Genomic DNA, 17,508 nt, shown 5'->3' on the forward strand with positions numbered 1-17,508 from the left:
CTTGCCAGGTACTCCCTGACTGAGGGGTGACGTGTGCCTGTTCCCTCCATTATGCCTTGGTGACTCCCAAGAACCGTGCTCCAATGCCTGGCCTGCTTGCTTGCCCACCGGGCTCGTCAGGCTAGGGCTTCTTCCAGTGTATGACCTGGTTGTCCCGCCTAGCTGTAGGCTCTCTGGCTCCTCTATGTGATTGCCAGTGTTAGGCGTTTCTGTAGAGCCTCCTAGATCCGTCCAAGACCTGTCAGAAGACTGTCTGTCCCCTGAATCCCGTTCTGTGTTCGGGCTTGTGTGGGTTTCAGTGCTGTCCCAAAACTCAGTTGTCCCCTGAGTGAAGTCAGAGGTGTTATAGTCGGGATTTGGTTCCTCGACCACCTCCCTGTGTGTTTGCCCCCTTCTAGGGACAGGGGTAGTGTCGGGCCAACTAGAAGGAGTGTGTGCCAGCTCTCTTGCGGGGAATGGTTTATTGGGATGCTCCCAGGTATTCTCTCTGACTGGAGTACTGTGTGATGCGGGTGAGTAATGATTGTGCCCCCGGGGTGACTCCCTGGCTGGAGTAGGCATTGATGCCTGGCTTCTAGTTGGGCTCCATGAATTCCTGTTCGGAGCACTTGCGGAATCTCGAGAGGGGCTGTTTGTTGCTTCCCCATCTATCATGGGCATCAGCCCTTGCCCTTCCCTTTGCCCAAAGGGTTCCCCCTCCCCCCTGGAAAAGACCCAGGAGTCTCAGTAGGAAGGTCCTGTCTAGGGCGAAGTTGGTCGATGTGCCGACGCAGGACACGACCGTTGTCCAGGGACACCTCGTAGGAAAGAGGACCTGTGACCCTGGATATAGAAGTGGGGACCCATGTATGACCTGGCCCGTAATTACGAGTCCAAACCGGGGCGCCCACAAGTAGTTGTCTAGGTGCCCTTGGGTGTGAGACAGAAGGAGGCAGTCTGTCCGGATGCAACCAATCAAGCTTGGTAGTCAGTTTGCGCCCCCAATGAAGTTCAGCTGGGTTTCTCCCTGTAGAAGTGGACGGTGTAGTGCGATAAGAAAGGAGGAAGTCAGCCAACCTGTGATGCCAGTCCCCGTAGGTGAGCCTCTTCAAGGTGTCCTTGGTGATGCGAACCATGTGTTCAGCCATACCGTTGGTGGACGGGTGGAAAGGTGCAGAAGTGGCATGACGAATCATGTTAGCCTGCAAGAAAGCTTGGAATTCAGAGGAAGTGAATTGAGGGCCGTTGTCAGACACAATGACATCTGGGAGCCCGTGTGCAGCAAAAATCCCCCTCAGTACCTGAATAGTCTTTGCAGTGGTGGTGGAAGAGACAGGTACAACCTCAAGCCATTTTGAATGGTTGACAACGAGGACCAAGAAGAATTGACCCTGAAAGGGCCCAGCGTAGTCAATGTGCACCCTAGACCATGGAGACTGTGTTTCCTCCCATCTATGCACAGGAGCTTGGGGCATTTCAGGGCGTGAGCGTTGACAAAGGTGGCAAGCATGCACCTTAGCTTCTATGTCTTTGTCTACCCCTGGCCACCACAAGTGGCTGCGTGCAAGAGCCTTCATTCGTACAATGCCAGGATGACCCTCGTGGAGGGAATCTAAGACCCTAGTCCTCATTGAGGTGGGAATGACAACTCTGCTTCCCCAAAGCAGACAACCCTGAGAGGTGGACAACTCGTTCCTTTTAGACCAGAAGCTCTGAAACTCAGGACTAGGACAGTGCTCAGGCCATCCAGACAAAACCCAAGAAAGGACACCTGAAAGTGTGTGATCTGTGCCTGATTCAGCGGCTACATCCCTGGCATTCAGGAGGGACTCGGGCAAGGCTTGAATGGAGAGAATATTGATGGCTGGCGCAGGGTCAGCCTCTATTACCAGCAGGGGTAATCTACTGAGGCCATCAGCAGGGCCCATTTCCTTCCCAGGCTTGTGAAGTAGGGAAAAATCATATGCAGACAAAAAGATAGACCACCTGAGCATCCTGGAGGAGATGATTTGGTGAGTTTGTTTACATGTGGTAAACAGTCCCAACAAAGGCTTATGGTCAGTGAAGACAGTGAAATGCCTACCATATAAAAAATCATGGAATTTTTTAATTCCAGCAACAACAGCTAAGGCCTCCCTGTCTATTTGAGCATAGTTGCGCTCAGCTAAAGACAATGTTCTGGAGTAATATGCAACAGGAACCTGAGTTCCATCAGCCCTGAGGTGGCTCAGTACAGCACCCACCCCATAAGGGGAAGCATCACAAGCGATGCACACAGGAAGGGACTCATTGAAGTGAGCAAGTACACTGTTAGAAGTGAGCAAGGCCTTGACCTCATTGAAACTAGCCTCATGTGTTTGTGACCACTGCCACACTGCCTGTTTATCTAATAGCCTGTGAAGAGGCTCAGCTACACTAGCCTTATGTGGAAGAAAGGAATTGTAGAAATTCAGAAGGCCCAGAAAAGCCTGTAGTTCGGCCTTAGACTTTGGCCTAGGGGCTTGCATAATGGCTTTTAGTTTGGATTCAGCAGGATGAATCCCAGCAGCATCAATTTTGAACCCCAGAAACTCAGTAGAAGGCACCCCAATTTTACATTTGTCCTTCTTGAGTTTGAGTCCCTTTTTCCTGAACCTTAACAGGACAGCCCTTAGCCTTTCAGCTAGAATGTGTGTGGAGTCTCCTGCAATTAAGACATCATCAAAATAGGGGAAAACCCCTGGTATACCCCATAGTGTGTTTTCCATTACGCTTTGGAAAATCCCAGGAGCGACATTTACTCCAAATTGAAGTCTCTTTACCATGAAAGCCCCTCTGTGGGTCACAATAGTCTGAGCTATGGCAGCGTCATCATCAACAGGCAGCTGTTGATATGCTTGAGCTAGGTCAAGCTTTGTAAAAACGCGCCCCCCCCTTGAGGGAGGCCAGGATATGACTGACCACAGGAACAGGATAGGCATGTTGCTGCAACGCCTCGTTTAGAGTGCATTTGTAATCAGCACAGATGCGAATGTCCCCATTTGCCTTAAGAGGCGTGACAATGGGGGTCTCCCATGGACTGGAGTCAACAGGTTCTAGAATTCCTTGTTGGATCAATTTATCCAACTCAGTGTCAATTTTACTCTTTAAAGCAAAAGGGACCCTTCTTGCTTTAATTCTAATGGGAGTGACCGTGGGGTTTAACTTTAATGACACAGGGGGTCCTTTGAATGTGCCCAGCTGGGGGCTGAAAACGTCTGCAAATTCTTTGCAGACTTCCTGTAGGTCGAGTGTTTGTAGGCTGTTGAGCCCTGTGACGTGTATTCCCAAGGCCTCAAACCACTCGAGTCCTATGAGACTCGTTCGTTCACCCCCTACTACCAATAGGTCTAATGGACCCTCAAAATCTTTATACTGTACGTTAAGGGTGGCCTCCCCCTTAACACACACTCTGGAGTTTTGAAAATCCGTTAGCACAATGTCAGAAGGCCTCAACTTGGCCTGGGTTCCGCTGCCGGAACAAATCTTCCTAAATGTGTGCATAGAAATGATCGAAAGTGCAGACCCCGTGTCCAGTTCCATAGTTAATGGAACCCCTTGTAGCTTCACCTTAAGTGACAGCTTTTTCTTAATGGGCTTGTGTGTGCCTGTCCTATAGATGCTTCTTCGCGAAGCGCAAAACCCCACCCTATTCTGGCTGGGGACCCTGGTACCTTTCAGGCGCAATTCTTCCTGAGGTTGTACCTTCTGACGGCCCAGGCACACAGCTGCAATGTGTCCTTGTTTTCCGCACGCCCGGCAGATAGCGGAGCGGAACTTGCAGTCGGCTCTCTTGTGGCGACCTCCACAACCGATGCACTTGGGGAGAGCTGAAGAGCTTCCTCTTGGTTTTCCTTCCTTTGTGGGGTGGAGACGGTCCACTTCCTCGTCCGGATCCTCCTTGGAGTTTCTTTGGACTTCTTCCTGGTGCACGGATGCAGCATCTGGACTGTTTCTAATCGGCCGCATGTTCTTGATGGCGCCGCCCGCTGCTTCTTCTGCGGTGACCTCTCTCAAGGCATCTTGGAAGGACAAGTCCTCCTTGGCGAAACGTCTCTGTTGTAACTCTCGATGCCTTAGCCCGCATACAAACCGGTCCCTCAGTCGTTCTTCGAGGTCCTTGAACTCGCAATGTTTGGCGGCTTTCCTCAATGTGGCGATGTACTCCTTGGCCGATTCTCCGGGTCATTGATCCCTATGCTCGAAGGTCTGGTGCCACGCAATGACGGACATCTTAGGCTGGAAGTGCTCCTTCAGTAACTTCTTTAGATCTGCGTAGCTGACAGACTCTAAAGGAACAGGTGCTGCGAGGTTCTCAGCCATTTCGAATGTGTCTTGACCGCAAATGCACAGCAGGGTGGCAGCCTTCAAGCTATCTTCCCTCACCTGGTTCACTTTGAGGTAATTTTCCACCCTGGCTACGTAGGACTCCCACCTCTCTGGATGTGAGACGTCGAATTCCGAAAGCTTTCCAATCTTTGCCATTTTCGTATCAGGAAGGGTCTATCAGCCAGCCTACCCCCGAACGCATGCTGGATTGGCGGGTAGCTGCCGAGTCAACGCCGTTCCTGCCGCTCCGGACTCACTCGGGTAAGCTTACACCTTTTCTTCTTCAATGTAAGGCATCCCACCTTCGTCGCCAGTGTTGAGTCCGTCGCGAAATGGCAAGACACAAGAAGCAGTTGTAGTTCTCAGGAAACCTTTATTCTTCAGTTCAGTTTACATTGGAATATGGCGGCAACGCCCAAAACTCTCGGCCTCCTTTTATAGGCCTTTCCTGGGTCAATCTGCTACTTTTGGCACGCCAGCACCCGCGCATGCGCACATGTACTGGCGACAGCCTGTCTGGTCCCGGGCATCCTGCACCTGCCCGGGACCGTTTGCAATGCCCTGAGCCTGCTTGCACAGGCCCAGGACATAACAGGGAGGATGCAAAATCACATTCTCTCCTTTGAAGTCTCAAGGATGCTCCTTTTTTGAATTGTGTATGGGAGGACCGTCAATCACCGTTGGTCCTACCATGATGGAGAAATTGTCCATTGGTGGAAGAAGTCACTGACAGAAAATAAAATTTTGCCCTAATGACTTGATAAAGAAAAAGGGGGAATTCTTTTTGTTTATAGTGCTAGACATAAAAATCACTGCGAAGGATTTTAAAGTATTGTATATCCTCCCTGACCATTCAGCCATGGCTTTCAGTTTAATTCTTTTGATCCTTAGCGAGCTGCTGGGGAAAGCACAACCTTTAATGTGTCTTTTTGTAGGAAATGATTAGCCTTTAATGCCCTGTTGAATGTTCAAAGTTATATTCATTATATTTAGGACACGTGCCTTTTACCAGGATGATAACGGTATTAAATGATCCTGGGTAGGCTCTGATGAAGACTAAGGAGGAGACAGGCTTTGCTATTCTTAGCATCATTAGCAAAACGTTTGCTATGGGATGACCTTGTTTCATCTATCTTTTATGTGACAGTGAGGAAACAACAACCTACAATTTCAAATAGAGACATTTGATTCCATTCTTTTGCTAATACTGAATTTCCCAATTTATTACAGTAAACCTAGGATCTTTTAAATGTATGGATATTTATCTTAGATTTCATGCTACCTATTCTCCTGGAAATAGGCAATTGTAATTCGGTAAAACTTAAATCACATTATTGTCTTACTTTTAATATGTGTCTTTATACATTCCTATTTATGTTGTCCAATTAAACTAAAGGAATGTTTGCAATAGTTTGGTTGTAATTCCAGATCTTTAGGGTCCCAGAAAGCTGCAGAATATGGCAGCTAATCTGATTATTTCAGTAGCTGCAATGTTAATTAAAAGTGGAGAAGAAAAAGCTATGTTTCTTTTTGTAACAATAAAACGGCAGAGCTGTTGGGTAACACACTTTCCTATTTAAAGGAAATCCTAACTCACCCTTTTTTTCAAGCTGGTAGTACCAACAGTGGGCAATGCTATTCTCTGAAACACATTGATGCACCCTATTGATACTTTAATTCATTTATTTTTTTTCAGTGCAAGCTCAGGAAAAAGCATAACTACTACTGGGAGGTACAAACAGAACCAGCATATATGGCCACCAACACTGACGGACCTTTTCAGCTTTGGATCTTAACTGCAGTACATCCCTCTTTGGAAAAAAAAAATGACTCAGATGATGATGAAAACTATTTAAATGCCAATTCAGACTGCTTGTGTCAGCATTATGCTTTCCGTGTTTGATAAGTTTACCAGCTGTTTCATATATCAAATCATCCTAATGGGCATTGATAAAAGAGAGTCACAGTTCATTACTTTCATATAAAGGGTTGGAAGATATAGGCAGTATGCAGCCCGAATCACATTTGCAAGCGAGAGATGAATGCAATCATTTCTAGGACAGAGCCACAATATCTTATTTAAAGACATCAGGCTGGCAGATAATCTTTAGGATTCAAAATTTAATTTTTTTTGCTAGCTGTCCTTGAATACCAAATTCTGCTGCTGATTTTCCTGCTCAAGTTATAAATTGTGGGAGTGGGAACACCATATGGATTATAATCCTCTTTCTCTTTAGCTTACCTGGGGCTCCCTTGTTCTTCATGTGGGGCTATCTCATCTTTTGAAGATGAGATGTTTCAAAGTGTTCTAATGGGATTAATGTGTGAATGTGCTAGTATTTAATAATAATAATAGTAAAGTTGGAAGGTACCTTGGAAGTCATCTAGTCCAACCCCCTGCTCAGGCAGGAAACCCTATACCATTTCGGACAAATGGCTGTCCAGTCTCTTCTTAAAAACTTCCAGTGTTGGAGCATTCACAGCTTCTGGAGGCAGGTTGCTCCACTGGTTAACTGTTCTAACTGTCAGGAAGTTTCTCCTTAGTTCCAGGTTGCTTCGCTCCTTGATTAGTTTCCATCTGTTGCTTCTTGTCCTGACTTCAGGCGCTTTGGAAAATAGCTTGACTCCCTCTTCTTTGTGGCAGCCCCTGAGATATTGGAACACTGCTATCATGTCCCTTCTCATCCTTCTCTTCATTAAACTAGACATACCTTGTTTAGACATACGCTAGACATGTGCTAGACATATGCTAGATGCATTCAGCTCTGATCTGAAGGAGAAAAGATGTTTAGGAATGGTATATGACAAGATGGGTAAGAAGACCTACAGGATCCCTTCCAGGGGTGAGATTCAGTCAGTTTGCACCACTTCGGCAGAACTGGTAGCTAATTTTTTGTTGCCCAGGCCCAGAATGGACTTCCCAAAGCGGCATCCACACAGAGAACCGGTTGTTCCCTTCCAACTCTCTTGTTCTATGTTCTGGGGAGTCACTTAACACCTCTCAATTACTGTATGTAGCCCTTTTCATATGGTGAGGGGCCACTCAACAAGTCTGTAAACAGCATTAATGATGAGATAATCACGATATAATTGCAATTCTTACCGAAGGGCTGTTGCCCGAAAACTGGGGCAGAGGACACTGAGCTGACCTTTCCCACTCCCAGTAGTGATCTTTACAGTAACTCACATTGTGAACCAGCAGACTCTGATTGGTTTGACCACGGATAAGATGGCTAGAAAAAAAATAACAAAGTTAAACAGTATTTTATAGTTAAATGTCACTTTTGTGGTTGTCAAAAAGCCTTTCTACAGTTTAAAACATCAGGAACATTTGAGTCAGGTCTATATAAAAGACTTAGCCTTTCTAATAGTGGTTTTCCCTCCAATAATATTATATTTTGCTATGGTAGATCTCAGAGATGATGATGCAGTTCTATGAACCAGATCTCTCCACTTCTTTCAATCTTGCTGTACTTCCTTGAGTTTTTCAATAATCTGGCCGGTGTCAGTTTTGATGGTGTTCAGCCACCATGTTCTTCGATGGTGGCTTGGAAGACACCAAACATCATATATAATGTATTAAGTTAGATTAGTTTCAGAAGAAAAGAGAGATGAGATTGATGGGTGGCTGTCCTAGCTTCCTTTAAATTAAGCTTTGAGGTTTGATCTCTGAATTAGTCTATACGTCCCAACTGGTGATCTTGTAATTTGGACATTCCAAATAATATTTTGCTGTGTGACTATTATATATATATGTATACATACTTACCCCATACCATGAACTACCAGGCCAGCGAAGAAAACAATGAATAAGTGATGGGTATACCAGAACACCTCATAGAAGGACCTTCTAATGGTTTCAGTAGACGAGGTCATTATCAGAATTAGCGACACAGTAATTAGGAATCCTGTCACTCCAGCTATGGTTCTCAGGATTTCAGCTAATGTATTCTAAATGGAAAGTGGTTTATAGGAATTAATAGTGTAATAAAAATATTAATTTAATTTAATTTCTTTTAAGACGAGACCCGGGGCATTGACATTAAAACCTATTTTCTGTGTAATACTAAAAACCTATCAATAACAAGGGGTACAATTCCTGTATTTTTGTGAAGTGGTAAGAGGAAGCAAGCCTGTCTTAGCAGTCCCTATTATACTATAGTTGGGTATTCTGAAGGAAATACATGATTCAAACAAGATTTAATGAAGCAGACATTAATGATGGGGAAAGCATAGCATTATAGAATAAAGGAATACAGGGTAATAGCCTGACTCTATATTCTTCCAGAAGGAGGAATATAGAATATGCCAGAAAGAAGCATGTTCTACTGCAGCATCTGTAGAATTTAATCAAAAGTTTTTTGACTATGCTGTATAGTGATTGGATTCTACTGTCTTAAATCTATTTTTACAGCAATTACAATGAGGGAAAATCTTGTAGATAATATAAATGAATATTTAATTGTTTAAAGTGTGTGGCTGCCCACTGGAATTTACTCACTGTAAGTTAATTTAGGATGACAGCCTAAATTATTTATTGGCAATAATAACTACATTTGTACTGGTTTTAGAACAATGACAAATGATTGTTGAACATAAAGATTGCCATGGTATCATCATCTCTCTCTCCCATTCCCCATCTCACATCAAAGTTATGTCGCCATGGGTTTCAAGAGAATATGGCATAGAAATTATCAACAACTAATATCAGTGGGCAATTCAACATCTTTTATTTTTGTATTCTTATGCATAATTGATTACTATATCCCTGCAAAATGACCCTCACTTGATTCCTCATTTTATGTATTCTTTTTCATTGCTCCCAACATTTTTATTTTAATTTAGGATATGAGTTGGATTGTGTTTTGTGAGTACAGTACAGGAAACTTTCTGATGAATGAAAGCTAATCAACCACAAGACTAACATCAAAACCAACCTACTGTGTCATAGCTTCTGATGGGGTTCAAGTAGCTTTCATTTGGGCTTCCACCAATGCCAGATAGTTTATTCCGCAAGTCTCCTGCTTGTTTTGAATGGCTGAGATGAAATTGTTCTATATTGACCAAATGTGCAATGATGTGAATAGCTATGAAAATAGGTTTTAGAAAGTAAAGATTATGATGTGTTATTACTGGAATAAGGCAGACATCAATTTAGGAGGGACTATCTTCCTGCCATAGTCAATCAGTACATTTGATAAAGTTTTCTTTCCTTGACTAAGAGATAGCACATAGGTTTGTTCATTATTGCTGAATGGAAGCATTATTCATTTATCCTTGTAAAGCAAAATACTGCCATGATTTTTCGCATTTGAATGAGAAAAAATAGGAATTACAACATGTAGGTCTTCGATATATTACATATAAGGAATGGTTGATGGAATTGGGAATGTCTAGTTTAATGAAGAGAAGGATGAGGGTGACATGATAGCAGTGTTCCAATATCCCAGGGGCTGCCACAAAGAAGAGAGAGTCAAGCTATTCTCCAAAGCACCTGAAGGCAGGACAAGAAGCAACGGATGGAAACCAACCAAAGAGAGAAGCAACCTAGAACTAAGGAGAAATTTCCTGAACAATTAATCAGTGGAACAATTAATTAGTGGAACAACTTGCCTCCAGAGGTTGTGAATGTTCCAAAACACTGGAAGTTTTTAAAGAAGAGACTGGACAACCATTTGTCTGAAATGGTATAGGGTTTCCTGCCTGAGCAGAGGGTTGGACTAGATGACCTCCAAGATCCCTTCCAACTTTTTATTATCACTACTACTACTACTACTACTACTACTACTACTACTACTACTACTATTATAGTAGTTAAACTGGTTTCTCATTTTCTAATTAAACACTTTACTATTCCCCATATAATCAATCACTTGTCAATTTACAGGTAGATCTCGACTTATGACCATTAAGGAATCTAATCATCAAGCTTGTAAGTCATGACAGTCATAAAATGGGTCACCCAAGTGTCTGACCTGATTTTACAATATTTTTTGCGATGGTCGTTAAGCAAAACAAAGGTCGTAAATTGAGGAGTACTTGTGCATTGTTGTAAATAGGAGGACCTCAGAGGTAGAAGATTCAAATCTGTTTTCCCAGAAACGTTCTAGAGCTTCATATTCTAGTTTCACCATTCTGTCTTTTGAAGCAGTGCTTTGATAGCTCTGCTGTCACCCCTCTCCCACTTGGCATCCTTTCGCTGTCCATGATGTTTGTTAGAGTTTTCGAAATGCTACAACTTGTGCTGCTTTACTGGTGATTAAAATGGAAAGGATGGGCCTGGAGATAGAGCTAGGTTTTTAAGACTCTCCTAAAGGACACTAGGATCATGGCTATGTAGCATCAGGAGGGATAGTTGCCCAAAGAGCCAGCATGTCTCCTGGGTGTCATGACATTCTTTTACCAATGGGTCCCAGAGCAAGTCAACCCTGGTATTTGGGTTCTAAAAGACTTAATTTAAAATTATGGGTAAATAAAGGTGTAGATACCCTTCTATAACTATCATGGGCTCTTTCTTTCATAGCTCTGGGATATATCTCAGGTAAGATTTTTAAATATAAATGGATTATTCCATATATCAGTCATTATAAAAAATATGTGATACATACTGAAATGTATTCCCGCTTTATGAATAACTTTCATGCCTAACCTCTTAAATTGCAAAGCACAGTCAACGCAGTTTGGTGGACTTTTACTTTGTTACATGAGAAAACTAAAATAAGTCAAATTAATGGATTTCTATTTCTGGAATGAGTTCTTAATTAAGAAAAAGAAATGTGTACACATTTTTCAGGAATGTATTCATATGATGAAAACAAATTGATAAATTGCTGTTCATGATAAAGAAGCATCTCATCGTATTGCTTTGTAGCATATTCTGAATTCCATACTCTTTTGAGGTTTTCAGCAAAACAAAGAACAAAAATCCAGCTCATTGATTCTGGTAAGAATTATGCCATATTAGATTCAAGAAACATCAGCACCTGTTTGGTAAAATGACTGAAACATTCATGTTATTGTTTAAATGTTCCTTATGAGCTGTGAACAAAGATAGTAAAGGTAGGCAAAGTGGAGATAAATTAAAGCATGTCAGGCATAGAAGGAGGGGATAGAAAGAATATTTTTCTCCTAAGATTCCTATAATGTTAGAATTAGGCATTATTAAATGAAACTGAATGCAAATGATCCAGAACTGATCAAAGAAAAGATTTGAAATTTTTTATATTGCATGATTTGTTTGAGATGGTGGTGTCATCAGATGCAGATAACCACCAATTTAGATGGCTTTTAGACGGGGATATGAAATTTGGTTGTAAATGCATGCATTGGTTGGAAAATGATTTTTTTTAGTTACCATTTATTACCATCATATTTGCAAATGCTTGCTAACCGAGATAGTCGCTAAACAAGGAGTGACTATATATCTTAAACACCAGCTGCTAGAGAACAATCATTGAAGACTATTGTCCTCCCATCTATATTTGTGAATTTCCTGGATATACCAGGCTGGCCATGATGTAATACCAGAATGTTAGATAAAGTGGATCAAAGGCCTAATGTTGCATTGTCTCTGCGGTACGGTATCTTTGTTGTACTGTATGTACAATAAACTTGTCTTTCTGCTGGAAAATAAAGTAAATAAAATCTACACGTACACTATACAAAAGGAACAAATATTCCTATTTCAGTTAAAGCTAGAAATAGAAATGTAAAAGAACGGCGGTAATAAGGATTGTATGGGGTTCCCATTTTCAAAGCAATTGAATTAAGTCCAACTCCACTAAAGCTAGGAGAGGCTTAAGAAATGGTTTTCATCACAACAAAAGTCATTGCAATAGGAAATCCTTTATGCTAAATCCAGGGATGGCAATTGACCAGGGCCCCAATCTGTAGGAAGGGAGCTAATTTTGTCATATTCTCAGTGAAGAAAAAAGAAAATCTTATATGAAGATAAAATTTCCATCATAAAGATATACTGTATGAAGAAGATCAGAATTTAGCTTTTTGTTGTTTACTTTAGATTTTAGTAATGGTACCTTCGTGGCTAGATCACAGGCTGACAAAGTTTAGAATAAAACCAGCTAGCTACACCAGCTGGTTCTGGTGGGAATCTCAGTGATACTCTAATACAGAACCCGGCAAAAAAAAATTAAGACCACCACTAAGTCCAACTGAAAATAAGTATAGGATTATATTTCTAAAATCTAGTTTAAGTTTTTTTCCCACAGTTAACTTCCACTGATCCATAATAATTGAGCATTGGGAGGTACATGGAATTACTCAAGCATGTGGCTAATATGCTGAATTTGTATGATCCCAGTTAGAAACAAATAATATTGCAGGCAACATGTTTTCAAACTTACTTGCATTTACAGCGACTCCATAGGCAATCATCTTGTGAAATGTGATATTTTTATCCAGTTGTCTCCTCAGTATTGTTCTGCAACACTTGATGAAAACAAAGATGTATTTTAAATCAATTTTATTTCATTTACATGACTCTGAGCTTCAATTTAGTAACTATGATATTCATTCCTCTCCTCCCTCCCATAATACGTGAGACAAGAATGAGATTAGACGTTTTTCAATCTAAAATAGAGTTTCTGTCCACACAATTATTGAAGTAAGGTGCATAATCCATAGTATGAAGTTGACTTGATAGGGAACTGTAAATGTGAATAAATCAGTTTATCCTTTTTTTTGTAATCTGCAACTGATAAAAATGGAAACAAAAATATACAACCACTTCAAAAAGACAGAATAAAGAGAGAGGAAAGTCTATAGCTTAACAAGGCTCACACATCCTTGGTAAATGATGATAATACATAGCTTATTATATTTTATATGTATCATATAATGTAGCCTACAACTCAAGAAATTAAATATTAAATTAATCCTTTAGTTGCAGCACCAAAATATAACTTGTTTGCATACTGAAAAAGCAACAGTTTTGTTGGTTAAATTTTTATTGGAAAAAGTATAAACCTTTCTGTTATGGAAAAAAGATTATACCATGTATTTAATTGATATAGGCTGCAGCTGTTTTTCTTTAAAACATTTTTTAAAAAGCACAGAGGCATATTTTTCTGCATCACAAGGCAAAAAAATATATTTATGGTACCGTTGTGTTACAAAAGGCTATCTTTTTAACAGTCCATTTTATTTCTAAATGTCTTAAACACTTTCCTATCTGCAGATTTTTTCCAGAATTCGTCCTTTTCATAATTAGCACCTACTTTATACTGGCAAATATGCGGTTTCTGCATTACACTGTTTAACCAGTTTGAAATAGGGACCACAGCTTTTTCTAAAGAATTATGTGAATGATAATAATGAAAGGTTGCTGTGAATTCCCTGCTATACAATTGCCTTACATCCTAGCATTACAGCCTTTTGTTGTGAACCACAAGAGTTAACTAGGTTGAGGATATGGTGCAAACAAGTCCACACAGTCATTATTCATTTGGGCAAGATTACCCTATTTCAGGTGTCACATTTATGAATGTTATAAGGCACAATGAAACAATGAACTCAGACAAGATAAAAATCACAGTGAGATAATTTCCTTGTGACTCTTGTCTGGTGCATTGGCTCTTTTCCATAATGAGAAGTGATATTATATCTAACAGATGCATTCATACATCTTTTTCTCCTTGTTTTATTTCATCAACAAGCAAATAACATTGACTAAGTTATTATGTACTATGTTAATCAAAGCCTATCCAGAACTGTCTTTCCAACAATGCAGAGATTTCCTCCTTCCATGGAACAAAGTGAGATCCAAAGGAAACTGCCCATGAAAGAAGGGAGACCTAATTTTTGCCAGTTCTCTTCCCTCTTGGAACTTTATTGTACTTCATGACTCAAAGCACTTTTTAGTGAACATAGGAAGCTGGCATGGGAAAAAAGATACAGCTGAAACACCTTCTCTCTAGTGGGAACACCTCTCGACTAAGCCAATATTATGCGTCAACTCCATTATAATGTGTGTTTCAATAAACTTTTATTTATTGCATTTATTCCCATTTTTCTCTAAGAGGCCAAAGGTGGCTCACTTAGAAGGTCTTCAGATTTAATGCCCACAGTAACCCCTCTGTGAGATAGGTTGGGCTCAGAGAGAGGATTGGCCCAAAGCCACATTTTGAGCTCCTGATCCAGAGATATTTACTTACCAGCATCTGTTTACCAGCGTAATCCACTTACAATTAAATCTTACAGATTATCTTCTTCTTGAACAAGAAAGGGCATTTCTAGTACACAATCTGAAATTATACTAAAATGTTGAGCCACGGCAATAAGATAAAAAGACAATAGATGGACTACCGCCATCACTAAACATTACTTACAAAACTTCCCCGTAGGAAGGAGATGAGGTTCCTGCTGACTGGCAGGAGGATCAGCAAGCAGTTGAAGTTGAGGCAAGTAGCAGAAGCTCTTGCCCATGCAAGTGCTGACTAGGTATCAGGAGAAGAAAACTGTTACTTAGGTGAAACTAAGAATTTCACACGCTAAAGCAATCAAATCATTTTTTTTTGTTTATTTCTGAAGATATAATTCCTAAACTGACCTTGGATGAAATGACTGATATAGTCTAAAGTGAAAGATAGAGACAAAGACATTCAGTCTTAAATAGCACAGCAATCTTTTTTGAAAAGGTTGGCCAATTATTTGGTATCAACAAAATATCTTGCAGTCATGTTTCTGACCTTAAGGCCTACTACACGGCAACTAAGTTCAGAGATATCAAATAAGGTAATAAATTATGCTTATGATGGTCAAACAAATAATCCTACTTTGACAACATTGTGTGAAGGCCTAGATCTCTGGAGAAGGCTCTAAGCCTGTGGTGGCGAACCTATGGCACACATGCCACTGGTGGCACACAGAGCCCTCTCTGTGGGCACGCAAGCCGTCGCCCCAGTCCTAGGCCTTCAGCTGGGTTTTATAAAACCTTTTCACTTTAGGTCTCTGCCACCATGTGCAAAAAAAAAAAGGTTCAATCAATCAATTTCAACTTCTTGTGGGAAAAAAAGATCTCACATAGTTGGAATTGATTGATTGAACTTTTTAGTCCCATCCCATCCGTTACCACCGCAGCCACGCCCACCCCATGGGCCTCACCCACCCAATGGACCACGCCCACCTGGCACCCAATGATACATAAGTGGGTTTTGGGTTACAGTTTGGGCACTCGGTCTCTAAAAGGTTCGCCATCACTGCTCTAAGCCTTCTAAGTCTAAGGTATAAAAAAGGAAAGGAAGAGAACAACCGGCAGTAAGGTGGAAAGATTTAGGTACTCAGATTTACTGGTACTGTTGGAAGACCTAAAAGTATCACGTTAGGGACAGTTCACCCCAGACAAAATCTATCTCTGCTGTTACTAAAGCAGGATAAGTGGCCTCTGCAGCAAGGGAAGAAGACAAAATAGTAGGTTCATTTAAGAAGTATTGAGGTGGGGAATGAAGAGTTTGTAGATAATGGATAGACTATTTTTTTTATTCCCCACCCCATACCTTAAAACATGCATGGCCCATTAGAACAGTGGTTCTCAACCTGTGGGTCGGGACCCCATTTGAGGTCGAACAACCATTTCCCGGGGGTCGCCAAACAACACAGTCCGCCATTTTTTCCCCCTTTTCCTTAGCTGTGCTACTCCCTTTTTGTTCTATTGGCTTTTGAAAGCCAATAGAATAGACTCTCTTGAATAGAGTGTAATTCTATTAGCTTTCAAAAGCCAATAGGAATTGTCCAGGCTGTCTCTGCCCTGCTGAACCCACCAAAAGTCCCATTCTGCAAATGGTGCTGCACCAGTTGAGTAGTCCTCGACTTACGACCGGTTGAGTAGTCCTCAACTTACGACCGGTTGGGGGTCACGGCATTAAAAAGGTTGAGAACCACTGCATTAGAAACTATATATTTTTAAAGGATGACAGGTGCATAAAGGGAAATAATTTTAAAATAAATTTCTTGACAACTTTAAGGTACGTGTAGACTTGAACTCCCAAAAGTCCTCAGCCAGCATGCTGGGAGTTGGACAAACAAAGTTGCCAGGTTTGAGAAATACTAATCTACGTAAAGAGATAGGTGCATACAGAAGCAAAGATGGGGTGGAAAGTTGGGCAACTGAGCGGATTGGGTTGGCGTAACAAGATAGATGGAGAGATAAGTAAAAGATCCAGAAAGTATTTCAGAAGAATTTTACTCACACCCAACATAACACGTGTGTAGAGGTAGGCGTCCTCGTATTTATACCAGAAGAATGTGACAGTGAACAAGTAGATGTTCATCCCCAACCACAATAACTAGAACAGAGAAGTTTTCACTAGTTGATTTCACGTATTTATTTACGCCCATTGGTTTAGAAATGTCTTCCTTAGTGCTTTGAGAAATTCACAAATGGGTATGTGAAAAAAACAAAACAGAAAATCCAGCGTCATCTTCTCCATGGCCTCCCTTTTCCATTTTACAAATCCAGGAGGTGAATAACAGATATCGGGACTGCACTTTATTTACCACCACACCTTTTACGCTAGAGAAAACCATGCTGAACCTGAAAAAATGTAGCAAAAATTCAAGAATTCCCCTCCAAACACCAGTGATTTATCAGAATCAGTAGCTTGATTATGAAATACTTACAACAAGCAGAACTGACAAACTTTCATTCAAAATCCAAATCCCCATCTTGATTTTCTTTGTTCTGCGCTAGCAGAGAATTGCTCTTTCCTTGTAATGCCAACTGAGTCCTCTGGATCTTCCCTGCACAGCATATTCAGCACTGGAGCTGCAACCTAGGAATAAATACAGCATTCTAATTAAGAGCTTTCTACCAGATGTCAATCTCCAAGGGGAAGTGACTTTGTGATTTGTGAAACGAACAGGCAATACATCACGTGTATTCTAATCAATGAAGCTTTCCCCCTTCCCTCAGTCATCTACACAACTGCAAATAACAACTTTAGAGATGCCCTGGAATTCTTCTTCCAGCTGCAAGCGAAAGGCAGTGCAGAGAGAGCTGTGTGGAGTTTGGAAGGGGGGAACTTTACTTCAGCAAGGCTTTGATCAAAGTGATGCACTGATCAAAGCAGCCCCCTTGCTTGGGGGGTTTCTATACATGGCTGCACGTGCTCAGAGGCTCCTTTCCCTTGCATTACAGCAGATGGCTCAGTCAAGCTGGCCTGCTTT

The 17,508-nt window shown here is 41.4% G+C and overlaps 1 protein-coding gene across 1 annotated transcript in view; it reads right to left on the reverse strand.

The window, feature by feature from the left end:
* Positions 1 to 16,613, reverse strand: part of NOX3 (NADPH oxidase 3) — a 30,558-nt gene extending 13,945 nt beyond the window's left edge. Inside the window, exons 1-7 of the mRNA XM_039358305.1 lie at positions 16,533 to 16,613; positions 14,678 to 14,780; positions 14,211 to 14,218; positions 12,690 to 12,774; positions 9,268 to 9,413; positions 8,096 to 8,277; positions 7,430 to 7,559 (exon numbers count right to left, since the gene is read on the reverse strand). Coding sequence (XP_039214239.1) covers positions 7,430 to 7,559; positions 8,096 to 8,277; positions 9,268 to 9,413; positions 12,690 to 12,774; positions 14,211 to 14,218; positions 14,678 to 14,780; positions 16,533 to 16,613 — 735 coding nt within the window. The remainder of the gene's footprint in view (positions 1 to 7,429; positions 7,560 to 8,095; positions 8,278 to 9,267; positions 9,414 to 12,689; positions 12,775 to 14,210; positions 14,219 to 14,677; positions 14,781 to 16,532) is intronic.
* Between the last annotated feature and the right edge of the window lie 895 nt (positions 16,614 to 17,508).

Source organism: Crotalus tigris, unplaced genomic scaffold, assembly GCF_016545835.1.
Source record: "Crotalus tigris isolate CLP2741 ecotype Arizona unplaced genomic scaffold, ASM1654583v1 scf7180000019007.31208882:3723066, whole genome shotgun sequence".
Classification (NCBI taxonomy): Eukaryota; Metazoa; Chordata; class Lepidosauria; order Squamata; family Viperidae; genus Crotalus; species Crotalus tigris.